This window comes from Salmo salar, chromosome 17, assembly GCF_965601325.2.
Source record: "Salmo salar chromosome 17, fSalSal1, whole genome shotgun sequence".
Classification (NCBI taxonomy): domain Eukaryota; kingdom Metazoa; phylum Chordata; class Actinopteri; order Salmoniformes; family Salmonidae; genus Salmo; species Salmo salar.
In genome coordinates this window covers 71,998,404-72,012,478 of record NC_138307.1, presented here as the reverse complement: position 1 = coordinate 72,012,478, position 14,075 = coordinate 71,998,404, and the positions used below count along the sequence as shown (strand labels likewise).

The 14,075-nt window shown below is 45.4% G+C and overlaps 1 protein-coding gene across 6 annotated transcripts in view; it reads left to right on the top strand.

The window, feature by feature from the left end:
• LOC106609746 (oxysterol binding protein-like 8) overlaps positions 1 to 14,075 on the top strand; it is a 245,883-nt gene that overhangs the window by 137,513 nt on the left and 94,295 nt on the right. For all 6 annotated transcript variants that reach the window (XM_045700100.2, XM_045700101.2, XM_045700096.2 and 3 more), the window contains 2 exons: positions 10,150 to 10,220; positions 13,603 to 13,683. In XM_045700100.2, the coding sequence (XP_045556056.1) occupies positions 10,150 to 10,220; positions 13,603 to 13,683 (152 nt within the window). The remainder of the gene's footprint in view (positions 1 to 10,149; positions 10,221 to 13,602; positions 13,684 to 14,075) is intronic.

Here is a 14,075-nt window from a genome sequence, read left to right as displayed (position 1 = left end):
ATCCAGTTTGTTGAGTAGAGTGTTGGAGGCTATTTTATAGATGACATCACCGAAGTCGAGGATCGGTAGTATGGTCAATTTTACGAGGGTATGTTTGGCAGCATGAGTGAAGGATGCTTTGTTGCGATATAGGAAGCCGATTCTAGATTTAATTTTGGATTGGAGATGCTTAATGTGAGTCTGGAAGGAGAGTTTACAGTCTAACCAGACACCCAGGTATTTGTAGTTGTCCACGTATTCTAAGTCAGAGCTGTCCAGAGTAGTGATGCTGGACGGGCGAGCAGGTGCGGGCAGTGATCGATTGAATAGCATGCATTTAGTTTTACTTGCGTTTAAGAGCAGTTGGAGGCCACGGAAGGAGAGTTGTATGGCATTGAAGCTCGTCTGGAGGTTAGTTAACACAGTGTCCAAAGAGGGGCCAGAAGTATACAGAATGGTGTCGTCTGCGTAGAGGTGGATCAGAGAATCACCAGCAGCAAGAGCGACATCATTGATGTATACAGAGAAGAGAGTCGGCCCGAGAATTGAACCCTGTGGCACCCCCATAGAGACTGCCAGAGGTCCAGACAACAGGCCCTCCGATTTGACACACTGAACTTCAGAGAAGTAGTTGGTAAACCAGGCGAGGCAATCATTTGAGAAACCAAGGCTGTCGAGTCTGCCAATAAGAATGTGGTGATTGACAGAGTCGAAAGCCTTGGCCAGGTCGATGAATACGGCTGCACAGTAATGTCTCTTATCGATGGCGGTTATGATGTCGTTTAGGACCTTGAGCGTGGATGAGGTGCACCCATGACCAGCTCTGAAACCAGATTGCACAGCGGAGAAGGTACGGTGGGATTCGAAATGGTCGGTAATCTGTTTGTTAACTTGGCTTTCGAAGACCTTAGAAAGGCAGGGTAGGATAGATATAGGTCTGTGGCAGTTTGGGTCAAGAGTGTCACCCCCTTTGAAGAGGGGGATGACCGCAGAGGACATTTGGTAATGCATGATAAGACATCAATATTACCCAGTCCCTTATTGAGGACATTTGGTAATACATGATAAGACATAGATATTACCCAGTCCCTTAGTGAGGACATGTGATGGTATGTGATAAGACATCAATATTACCCAGTCCCTTATTGAGGACATTTGGTAATACATGATAAGACATAGATATTACCCAGTCCCTTAGTGAGGACATGTGATGGTATGTGATAAGACATCAATATTACCCAGTTTCTTATTGAGGACATGTGATGGTATGTGATAAGACATCAATATTACCCAGTCCCTTAGTGAGGACATTTGGTGATACATGATAAGACATCAATATTACCCAGTCCCTTAGTGAGCACATGTGATGGTATGTGATCAGTAAAAGGGGCGAAAATAAGTGATTGTGCTGTTCTTGCATGACCTCACTCACTCTAACACACACACACACACACACACACACACACACACACACACACACCACACACACACACACACACACACGCACTGGGTCTTTCTCCGTCCACACTGTTCTTCATCACAGAAAAAGCAACTGTGGTCAGCACCTCTGGATTTAATGCTTGCCGCTAAACCACAGCTCACTTTAATCTCCAATCCACGTCACACACACAGACCACACACACCACACCACACACAGACTAGCACGGACATCCCAATTCAGCCATTATTTTAGGACAAACTTCTCCAAAAGAGGGCAAGATATTGGCCCAGTCCCAAATCAACTTGATATAGGCCCAGTTCCAAATCAGATCTTAGATATAGGCCCAGTCCCAAATCAACTCGATATAGGCCCAGTCCCAAATCAGATCTTAGATATAGGCCCAGTTCCAAATCAACTCCTAGATATAGGCCCAGTTCCCTATCAACTCCTGGATATAGTCCCAAATCAACTCCTAGCTTCCAGGCCAAGATATATGCCCAATCCCAAATCAACTCCTAGCTCCCAGCCCATTACCCCTGATAGATCTGAAAAGATTGGATGGGTGTATGCAACAGGGTTAAAGTGACTTTAAACAGCACGTCAAATTTAAGGGTCATGTGACACCTCATTATCCTCACTTTGTCCTGTTGTCTAAAGGAGAACTCACCAGACCCATTGTCAGTTTGCACAGTAAGCAAGCAGCCTTTTCATTTGCCGTTAGTTCGTTTGTTGTCGGAGCTTTGTGTTGTAGTTACCAGCCGTTGGCGACTGACGGCCGTCATTTTTGACCTTTTCTAAAAGTAGAAGCGGTTTGCAAGTTACGACCAGCACTCTGTTGAGAGGTGCTGATTACTCTCGGCCGGTAGACACTCGACAATCCTAGCGGTCTGTCCGTGCCTTTTTGTGTGTGTGTGTGTGTGTGTGTGTGTGTGTGTGTGTGTGTGTGTGTGTGTGTGTGTGTGTGTGTGTGTGTGTGTGTGTGTGTGTGTGTGTGTGTGTGTGTGTGTGTGTGTGTGTGTGTGTGTGTGTGTGTGTGTGTGTGTGTGTGTGTGTGTGTGTGTGTGTGTGTGTGTGTGTGTGTGAATTGTCTGTCTGCACAGTAAGGCAGGCAAGACAGCAGTGAATAGGCTTTGAGTAGCCTGATTACCCAAGAGCCTCTCCTTCAAGCCTAAACTCATCTCTCTCTCTCTCTCCCCTTTCTCTGTGTTTTGGTAATGAGATGGTGTTCGTTGCATAACCAATTTCCTTTTTGAAGATGGAGGAGACAAACCCTAGAGAGTCTCACTGAGTGTGCCCCGACCCAACCCTAGTGCCCTAGACCATATATTGGAAATAGGAAGGGTCCTTGTAAGTGCACTTGGGGCCACTTATCTACCTTGTCTCCATGGAGATGAGCTTGTTGAGTGGGTTCTGAGGATGTGTGGGGCCTGGAGGAGCCTCTCAAGGTCCCCTCTCCAGTCTGTCGTCTTTTCATCCCACGACATTGTCCTCGGATCTCCACAAAACGAGACATGTTGTTTAAAACGTCCATATATATTACATAACGTGTTGTTTTGAAACCCAACAGCAGCTTTTGAATCTGCTTGTGAGATGATCAATCTTGTAATAATCATTCTATTTCATAGGCCTAATATATATTGTAATTGTTGACATCCCTCAATAGTAGCTCTTGATTGTGCTGCGTATGTTGAGGTGGTTGTGGTAGGAGATCTCAGGAGACATATCATAAGCCCTTATGTCTAATAGAATTGGTAGTCCGTGAATCGTCTTAAGTCATTTGTATTCATGGTATTGATGGTGATGAGTACAGTCGTGGCCAAAAGTTTTGAGAATGACACATATATTAATTTCCACAAAGTTTGCTGCTTCAGTGTCTTTAGATATTTTTGTCACATGTTACTATGGAATACTGAAGTATAATTACAAGCATTTCATAAGTGTCAAAGGCTTTTATTGACAATTACATGAAGTTGATGCAAAGAGTCAATATTTGCAGTGTTGACCCTTCTTTTTCAAGACCTCTGCAATCCGCCCTGGCATGCTGTCAATTAACTTCTGGGCCACATCCTGACTGATGGCAGCCCATTCTTGCATAATCAATGCTTGGAGTTTGTCAGAATTTGTGGGTTTTTGTTTGTCCACCCGCCTCTTGAGGATTGACCACAAGTCTCTGGGGAGTTTCCTGGCCATGGACCCAAAATATTGATGTTTTGTTCCCCGAGCCACTTAGTTATCACTTTTGCCTTATGGCAAGGTGCTCCATCATGCTGGAAAAGGCATTGTTCATCACCAAACTGTTCCTGGATGGTTGGGAGAAGTTGCTCTCGGAGGATGTGTTGGTACCATTCTTTATTCATGGCTGTGTTCTTAGGCAGAATTGTGAGTGAGCCCACTCCCTTGGCTGAGAAGCAACCCCAAACATGAATGGTCTCAGGATGCTTTACTGTTGGCATGACACAGGACTGATGGTAGTGCTCACCTTGTCTTCTCCGGACAAGCTTTTTTCTGGATGCCCCAAACAATCGGAAAGGGGATTCATCAGAGAAAATGACTTTACCCCAGTCCTCAGCAGTCCAATCCCTGTACCTTTTGCAGAATATCAGTCTGTCCCTGATGTTTTTCCTGGAGAGAAGTGGCTTCTTTGCTGCCCTTCTTGACACCAGGCCATCCTCCAAAAGTCTTCGCCTCACTGTGCGTGCAGATGCACTCACACCTGCCTGCTGCCATTCCTGAGCAAGCTCTGTACTGGTGGTGCCCTGATCTCGCAGCTGAATCAACTTTAGGAAACGGTCCTGGCGCTTGCTGGACTTTCTTTGGCGCCCTAAAGCCTTCTTCACAATAATTGAACCGCTCTCCTTGAAGTTCTTGATGAACCGATAAATGGTTGATTTAGGTGCAATCTTACTGGCAGCAATATCCTTGCCTGTGAAGCCCTTTTTGTGCAAAACAATGATGACGACACGTGTTTCCTTGCAGGTAACCGTGGTTGACAGAGGAAGAACAATGATTCCAAGCACCACCCTACTTTTGAAGCTTCCAGTCTGTTATTCGAACTCAATCAGCATGACAGAGTGATTTCCAGCCTTGTCCTTGTCAACACTCACACCTGTGTTAACGAGAGAATCACTGACATGATGTCAACTGGTCCTTTTGTGGCAAGGCTGAAATACAGTGGAAATGTTTTTGGGGGATTCAGTCAATTTGCATGTCAAAGAGGGACTTTGAAATTAATTGCAATTCATCTGATCACTCTTCATAACATTCTGGAGTATATACAAATTGCCATCATACAAACTGAGGCAGCAGACTTTGTGAAAATTTATATTTGTGTCATTCTCAAAACTTTTGGCCACAACTGTAGAATCTATACCAGAGCATTGGCCTCTGATGCTCAACGTGTCCCTTCTCCACTTGTTAATGATGTAAGGTGCGTTTTACAGTGGCAATAATTTGACAGATAAAGACAGGGGCCCTGTCTCTGTTTGTTTTATAGCAGGAGAGCTGCTTCGTGCTGGAGCCAGACGAATGATTTGAAGCTTGTTACCACACTGATTTATCCTTGTAATACAGCGGTGGAATGCTCAGAACGAGCAGTAAATCTCTCCTCGTAAAATGTAATATATAGCGTTGAGCGGTAGCTGTGATACCCTGCTGCTTTCCAGCCCGGGACCACAGTATGCTATGAATGATTATCTACACCGCTGCAGTCCATCTTTAAAAGCTTTAGAATTCCTCACTAATGGACCTTTTCACAGAGTAACGGATTGACTACTTAATAATAATCCCCTTAGTTTGAAGTTTGTCAACCGAAAGGCATTTAGCGATAAATCCCTGAAGAGGACCTGTCTAGTTCGACAGAAGATGTAAATGTCAGATCTCAGATCAGATGTTGACGTTGATCTATGCACTGTTTGAATCCAGGCTGGTTGTTTGAGCAGCTTAACCTTGGATGTCTCTCATAGTCGTCTCTTAATGGCAATGTTCCTCCTGTTAGTGTTCTGGCAATCTGCTTTAGCACAGACAAGGTCCTATTTCTCTCTCTGTGTGTGAGAGTGAGAGAGAGAGAGAGAGAGAGAGAGAGAGAGAGATTGGCACCAGCGGGCTGTGTCAATCACAGCTCATTTTCTATCAGATGTTGTGAGTCAGAAACAACACTTTAAGACAGCTGTCATACTGATGTGCTTTTCAGACTGCTGAGATCTAGGATGCATCCCTACTCCCTATATAGTGCACTACATTTTACCAGAGTCATATGGGCCCTAAAGAGAATTTGGGACGCAGTCCTAATGAATTATTCACAAGCTCCCTTGCTGTGCAACATGCAGGTGATTGAACTCACACATGTGGTGAACACACTTGAACTTCCCCTACTTTCATCTTAGTGGGATCGTTTAGACATAAGGAACCTGGATTAGATTTAGTGGGCTATTTGGTTCTATTATCAGGGCCAGGTGTTTAGCCCCTGAGAGAGAAATCCCATGTAATCTCTGAAAGTGCAGTAACTTTCCAAATGCCAATGTAACTTGTGGACTTGGTGAAGCCTGTCTCCTGTGGGCGTCATGTCGCTGTGTGTACCATCTGCATCCTAAAATCTGGTACCCTATATATAGTGTGTAGGGAATAGGGTGTGATTTGGGACTTAACCTGACTTTATGACTCATAAAACCAAACTAGGGCTGAGAACTGACTTCACGATACAATGTTATCACTATACCAAATATCTCCTACATCTGCACATTGATCTGGTACTGGTACTCCCTGTATATAGCTCCACATTGATCTGGTACTGGTACTCCCTGTATATAGCTCCACATTGATCTGGTACTCCCTGTATATAGCTCCACATTGATCTGGTACTGGTACTCCCTGTATATAGCTCCACATTGATCTGGTACTCCCTGTATATAGCTCTACATTGATCTGGTACTGGTACTCCCTGTATATAGCTCCACAGTGATCTGGTACTGGTACTCCCTGTATATAGCTCCACATTGATCTGGTACTCCCTGTATATAGCTTCACATTGATCTGGTACTGCTACTCCCTGTATAGCACCACATTGATCTGGTACTTCCTGTATATAGCTTCACATTGATCTGGTACTGGTACTCCCTGTATATAGCTCCACATTGATCTGGTACTGGTACTCCCTGTATATAGCTCCACATTGATCTGGTACTCCCTGTATATAGCTCCACATTGATCTGTTACTGGTACTCCCTGTATATAGCTCCACATTGATCTGGTACTCCCTGTATATAGCTCCACATTGATCTGGTACTCCCTGTATATAGCTCCACATTGATCTGGTACTCCCTGTATATAGCTTCACATTGATCTGGTACTGGTACTCCCTGTATATAGCTCCACATTGGTCTGGTACTCCCTGTATATAGCTCCACATTGATCTGGTACTCCCTGTATATAGCTTCACATTGATCTGGTACTGCTACTCCCTGTATAGCACCACATTGATCTGGTACTTCCTGTATATAGCTTCACATTGATCTGGTACTGGTACTCCCTGTATATAGCTCCACATTGATCTGGTACTGGTACTCCCTGTATATAGCTCCACATTGATCTGGTACTGGTACTCCCTGTATATAGCTCCACATTGATCTGGTACTGGTACTCCCTGTATATAGCTCCACATTGATCTGGTACTGGTACTCCCTGTATATAGCTCCACAGTGATCTGGTACTGGTACTCCCTGTATATAGCTCCACATTGATCTGGTACTCCCTGTATATAGCTCCACATTGATCTGGTACTGGTACTCCCTGTATATAGCTCCACATTGATCTGGTACTGGTACTCCCTGTATATAGCTTCACATTGATCTGGTACTGGTACTCCCTGTATATAGCTCCACATTGATCTGGTACTGGTACTCCCTGTATATAGCTCCACATTGATCTGGTACTGGTACTCCCTGTATATAGCTCCACATTGATCTGGTACTGGTACTCCCTGTATATAGCTCCACATTGATCTGGTACTCCCTGTATATAGCTCCACATTGATCTGTTACTGGTACTCCCTGTATATAGCTTCACATTGATCTGGTACTGGTACTCCCTGTATATAGCACCACATTGATCTGGTACTTCCTGTATATAGCTTCACATTGATCTGGTACTGGTCCTCCCTGTATATAGCTCCACATTGATCTGGTACTGGTACTCCCTGTATATAGCTCCACATTGATCTGGTACTCCCTGTATATAGCTCCACATTGATCTGGTACTGGTACTCCCTGTATATAGCTCTACATTGATTTGGTACAGGTACTCCCTGTATATAGCTCCACATTGATCTGGTACTGGTACTCCCTGTATATAGCTCCACATTGATCTGGTACTGGTACTCCCTGTATATAGCTCCACATTGATCTGGTACTCCCTGTATATAGCTCCATATTGATCTGGTACTGGTACTCCCTGTATATAGCTCCACATTGATCTGGTACTGGTACTCCCTGTATATAGCTCCACATTGATCTGGTACTCCCTGTATATAGCTCCACATTGATCTGGTACTCCCTGTATATAGCTCCACATTGATCTGGTACTCCCTGTATATAGCTCCACATTGATCTGGTACTCCCTGTATATAGCTCCACATTGATCTGGTACTCCCTGTATATAGCTCCACATTGATCTGGTACTGGTACTCCCTGTATATAGCTCCACATTGATCTGGTACTCCCTGTATATAGCTCCACATTGATCTGGTACTCCCTGTATATAGCTCCACATTGATCTGGTACTCCCTGTATATAGCTCCACATTGATCTGGTACTCCCTGTATATAGCTCCACATTGATCTGGTACTCCCTGTATATAGCTCCACATTGATCTGGTACTGGTACTCCCTGTATATAGCTCCACATTGATCTGGTACTCCCTGTATATAGCTCCATATTGATCTGGTACTGGTACTCCCTGTATATAGCTCCACATTGATCTGGTACTGGTACTCCCTGTATATAGCTCCACATTGATCTGGTACTCCCTGTATATAGCTCCACATTGATCTGGTACTCCCTGTATATAGCTCCACATTGATCTGGTACTCCCTGTATATAGCTCCACATTGATCTGGTACTCCCTGTATATAGCTCCACATTGATCTGGTACTGGTACTCCCTGTATATAGCTCCACATTGATCTGGTACTCCCTGTATATAGCTCCACATTGATCTGGTACTCCCTGTATATAGCTCCACATTGATCTGGTACTCCCTGTATATAGCTCCACATTGATCTGGTACTCCCTGTATATAGCTCCACATTGATCTGGTACTCCCTGTATATAGCTTCACATTGATCTGGTACTCCCTGTATATAGCTCCACATTGATCTGGTACTGGTACTCCCTGTATATAGCTCCACATTGATCTGGTACTCCCTGTATATAGCTCCACATTGATCTGGTACTCCCTGTATATAGCTCCACATTGATCTGGTACTCCCTGTATATAGCTCCACATTGATCTGGTACTCCCTGTATATAGCTCCACATTGATCTGGTACTGGTACTCCCTGTATATAGCTCCACATTGATCTGGTACTCCCTGTATATAGCTCCACATTGATCTGGTACTCCCTGTATATAGCTCCACATTGATCTGGTACTCCCTGTATATAGCTCCACATTGATCTGGTACTCCCTGTATATAGCTCCACATTGATCTGGTACTCCCTGTATATAGCTCCACATTGATCTGGTACTCCCTGTATATAGCTCCACATTGATCTGGTACTCCCTGTATATAGCACCATTCTTGTGTATTTCTTTATTATTATTAAATATATTTTGATTTGTTTAACCCATTTTTGGTTACTACATGATTCCATGTGTGTTATTTCATAGTTTTGATGTCTTCACTATTATTCTACAATGTAGAAAATAGTAAAATTAAAGAAAAACCCCTGAATGAATAGGTGTTCTAAAACTTTTGACCGGTAGTGTACATGTAGTGTGATTTTACATCAATTTGATATTCCATACATATTGCTCACCTCATGTCTGCTGCAGAGACAAGAGAGACCATGAGTAAATGAGTTTCGATTGGTCAGGGAAATGAAAGTGCTGAGACCATGTTGGCTCATTATTTCAAAAGAAGATGGAGAACCAGCTATAGGATGAAAAACACTCTTCCTACAGTAGCGCTACACAGAGGTAAATGTTGATATATCATCCAAAAATATTATTGTGATATGTAACTATACATTTTTTCCCACATCACTAATCCAAATGATATTATCAATCTATAACTGTGTGCCTCTGTGTCTGTCCTTCCTGACTCTGCGCTCATTACAAAATGGGCTGTGACGATGGAGGCACTGGCCATGAAATATTCAGAGGGACTGGAGCCTTCTGGTAAAGAGCAGGGCCTGTACACAGGGGACTGCTGCTGTTCTCTCACTACAGCCACTGGGGTTTTAAAGAGGGAGCTCAGCTGTGGTTGGCTTGCTAGATAGTACTCTCCATTTAGTCTGACCTTGCTGACGGACGGTGTTAGATGGCTCTGGAGTAAAGTTTCCCCTAGGTACAGATCTAGGATCAGCTTCCATTTCCCCAATCCGAACCTTAACCATTAGTGGGGAAAATGCAGAACTGACCCAAGATCAGCGTCTATGGGGCAACTTCACCCTACACGATTTCAGTGCCTCAGGGACACATGGAGGACGTTTGGGCTGATTGGTTTCTCTCTTTTCAGGTTTCGACCGGGGGAAAGAAGATTCCCTGCCTCCGAAAGAGGACTCCTCTCACTCCATATCCAAGAGCAAGGTATGGTCCAAAAATACACCCCAGACTTCCTCTCCTCTCACAGCTCTCCTGTCCTTTCTCTCTTTATAGGACGCACAAGGACAGAAAACATACCCATCCACTCACTCTGAAGCAGAAACTTTTGAAATCGACTTTATTTCTTTGGCCAAAGTTCCCAACCATTAAAGCCTCATGCTTTACCATCAACTCTTTATGAGCAAGGAGGAGAGGAGAATAGGAAGGGAGGGTGCTGATGAAACCCCATTTCAGTGTGTAAGACATAGTCCTAATGAGACCAGAGAGTAAGGGAGTTACTGTAAAAGAACAAGCCAACAACTTCAACCTCGCCACAGCTGTGAGCTTCATTCATTATTAATCACATGTACATCAAACGATCATCAAACACAGAAACCCAACCATTCCACGCTAGGCCTCTCTCAACAGAACCCACTGTTCAACTTCCAATGAGAACTAAGGCCTAGGGTTGCAAAATTCTGGTTACTTTCCCAAACATCCAAGGTTTTCTAGAAATCCTGGTTGGTGGATTCCATTGAATAGGAGAGAGAAAGAGAGGAGAGTGTGCTGAAACAGCAGTAGGCTGGATCTGGACCCATGCTACAGCGCTATATTTGTTCTGTTTTTCCAATAATAAAACAGTGACAGCATAAATATATACATAAATACAGACATGCCTATAGACAACCACAACACAGGACAATAACAAAACAAAAGCACCAGCCAGAAAAAGGTTTACATTGTGCATATCTCAAACTAGGAATGAGATGGACTAAGTTCAGGATATCTCCTTATTTTGGATGTTATGAAGGAGATGTCTGAGGACCAGGTGTATATTACTGCCGTGGCTTCTTCTCTGTGGATTTTAGCGCTGGACCTCTCCAGAGTTAAGATGTCTCTGCCTCAAGACACCATGTTGAGTTAGCCAGCTGAAGTGCTTGGGTTTTGATGCAGCATTCACATTATGAGCACCCCACGTAGGCTAATCAAATCCGCTGACAAGGGTGACTAGATAAAAATGCAAAGAAGTTTGACTAGTTGAAAGACTTGCTGTGTCACGATCTTCAAAGCTATCAACTGAGACAATTTTTTGATCGTTCTTCACTTTTCTCCACTGAAAACTTTGCATCACTTTTTTAAAAACTTTGGGTTGATTTTTAGTCTTCAGAACCTGCAGTGGCACGTCCCACCTTCTTAATACAGTACCTAATCAAGGTAGTCCTGAACATTTTCAACAAAACTTTTTCTCAAGTATTTCCTGTTCTTATTTTCAAGTGAGTTCAGACTGAAGAGAAAATCAGCAGACCAATCAGTCAGTGTCAGTCAGACAGAGAGTGAGTGAGGCTGTTTCTCAATGTTAGGCACTGCTGTTGAATTTACAGTTTGGATGGTAGGTGTTAGAATAGTCCTCTCCTCTTTACTCCAGTCCTCTCCTCTTTACTCCAGTCCTCTCCTCTTTACCCCAGTCCTCTCCTCTTTAGCCCAGTCCTCTTCTCTTTACTCCAGTCCTCTCCCCTCTTCTTTACCCCAGTCCTCTCCTCTTTAGCCCAGTCCTCTCCTCTTCTCTTTACTCCAGTCCTCTCCCCTCTTCTTTACCCCAGTCCTCTCCTCTTTAGCCCAGTCCTCTCCTCTTCTCTTTACTCCAGTCCTCTCCCCTCTTCTTTACTCCAGTCCTCTCCCCTCTTCTTTACTCCAGTCCTCTCCCCTCTTCTTTACCCCAGTCCTCTGCTCTCCTCTTTACTCCAGTCCTCTGCTCTCCTCTCGTCGCCTCCCCTCCTCTTTTCTCCAGTCCTCTCCTCTTTACTCCAGTCCTCTGCTCTCTCCTCTTTACTCCAGTCCTCTCCTCTTTACTCCAGTCCTCTGCTCTCTCCTCTTTACTCCAGTCCTCTGCTCTTTACTCCAGTCCTCTCCTCTTTACTCCAGTCTTCTCCTCTCCTCTTTACTCCAGTCTTCTCCTCTCCTCTTTACTCCAGTCCCCTCCTCTCCTCTTTACTCCGGTCCCCTCCTCTCCTCTTTACTCCAGTCCCCTCCTCTCCTCTTTACTCCAGTCCCCTCCTCTCCTCTTTACTCCAGTCCCCTCCTCTTTACTCCAGTCCCCTCCTCTTTACTCCAGTCCCCTCCTCTTTACTCCAGTCCCCTCCTCTTTACTCCAGTCCTCTCCTCTTTACTCCAGTCCTCTGCTCTCTCCTCTTTACTCCAGTCCCCTCCTCTTTACTCCAGTCCTCTCCTCTTTACTCCAGTCCTCTGCTCTCTCCTCTTTACTCCAGTCCTCTCCCCTCCTTTTTACTCCAGTCCTCTCCTCTGCTCTCCTCTCCCCCTCCCCTCTACCTTCCAGTTTTTTCTCAGCCGTTAAGTGGCCCTGCCTCATGAACCTCTCACCCTGCTCTCTCTGTCTACTCTCTGCTAATGGAACTTTATTAGGCCCTGGCTTCAGCTAAGAGTCATGCCTGTGTAGAATCCAGCTCCTTGGTTAGCGTTAGCCAAGCTAGCGCAGGACTAAACAAAGGGCTTGACAGGCTGAGCAGGGCATAAGGTAAGGCCCACAGCGTTGTTCGTGGTAGCCTCAACTGAGACTGCTGTTACTATTGCAGGACTTCCATTGGGGGCTGTTATCATGGTGGTATTAGAGGCCTGTTGTCTTCCAGGTGTCAGGATACTCTCAAGGCTCCTTTATTGAGATTCACTTCAGAAGACAAAATAGCAGGGGGTGGTCTTAAACCAAGGGTGCCTCCAGACTCCAGATGAGTGTGTGTGTGTACCTAGTATGATTGCGTAAATCAATCTGACTGGTGCTAAAGTTTGAGTGGTGCCCAGCCAACTGTAATACAGCAGTCTATTGGATGGGAATAATGGTTTCCCAGGGACTCAAAGTGCTTTACATAGTGAGAGGGGTAACTCACCTCATCCAACCGCCAATACGTAGCACCCACCCACCCCAGTTTGGGCCAGACCGCTCCCCAGTTTGGGCCAGACCGCTCCCCAGTTTGGGCCAGACAGCTCCCCAGTTTGGGCCAGACAGCTCCCCAGTTTGGGCCAGACCGCTCCCCAGTTTGGGCCAGACCGCTCCCCAGTTTGGGCCAGACAGCTCCCCAGTTTGGGCCAGACAGCTCCCCAGTTTGGGCCAGACAGCTCCCCAGTTTGGGCCAGACCGCTCCCCAGTTTGGGCCAGACCGCTCCCCAGTTTGGGCCAGACAGCTCCCCAGTTTGGGCCAGACAGCTCCCCAGTTTGGGCCAGACAGCTCCCCACATGCTCATCACATCCAGTAATACAGTAAGACTTCTGTCCTAGTGTGACCAGATGGAAACTGTTTGTCTAACAGGTTAGAAGGGTACTAGTGAGCCATTCCCAGCTGACTATAAGCTCACTTCCTCCCACATGTCTCCACAGTCAGAGTCCAAGCTCTACAATGGCTCCGACAAGGATGTCTCGTTGTCCGGTAACAAGCTCACCAAGAAGGAGTCGCTCAAGGTAAGTAGGGAGACTTACAGCAGAGACCAGCCTAAGGATGATCTTATAGTAAGTAGCTTGTCAGAACGGCCCTTGGGGCAGCGGCCTGTTTCTGTAGCGAGAGGCAGCTTGATGTAGAAGTACAACCCCTGGACAGGACTCTTGACGTTAGGGGAAACACTGTAGCGTGATGTTTGTGTGGCCCCTGCAGGTACAGCTAGGGGTAAACACTGTAGCATGATGTTTGTGTGGCCCCTGCAGGTACAGCTAGGGGAAACACTGTAGCGTGATGTTTGTGTGTGGCCCCTGCAGGTACAGCTAGGGGAAACACTGTAGCATGATGTTTGTGTGTGGCCCCTGCAAGTACAGCTAGGGGAAACACTGTAGCGTGATGTTTGTGTGTGGCCCCTGCA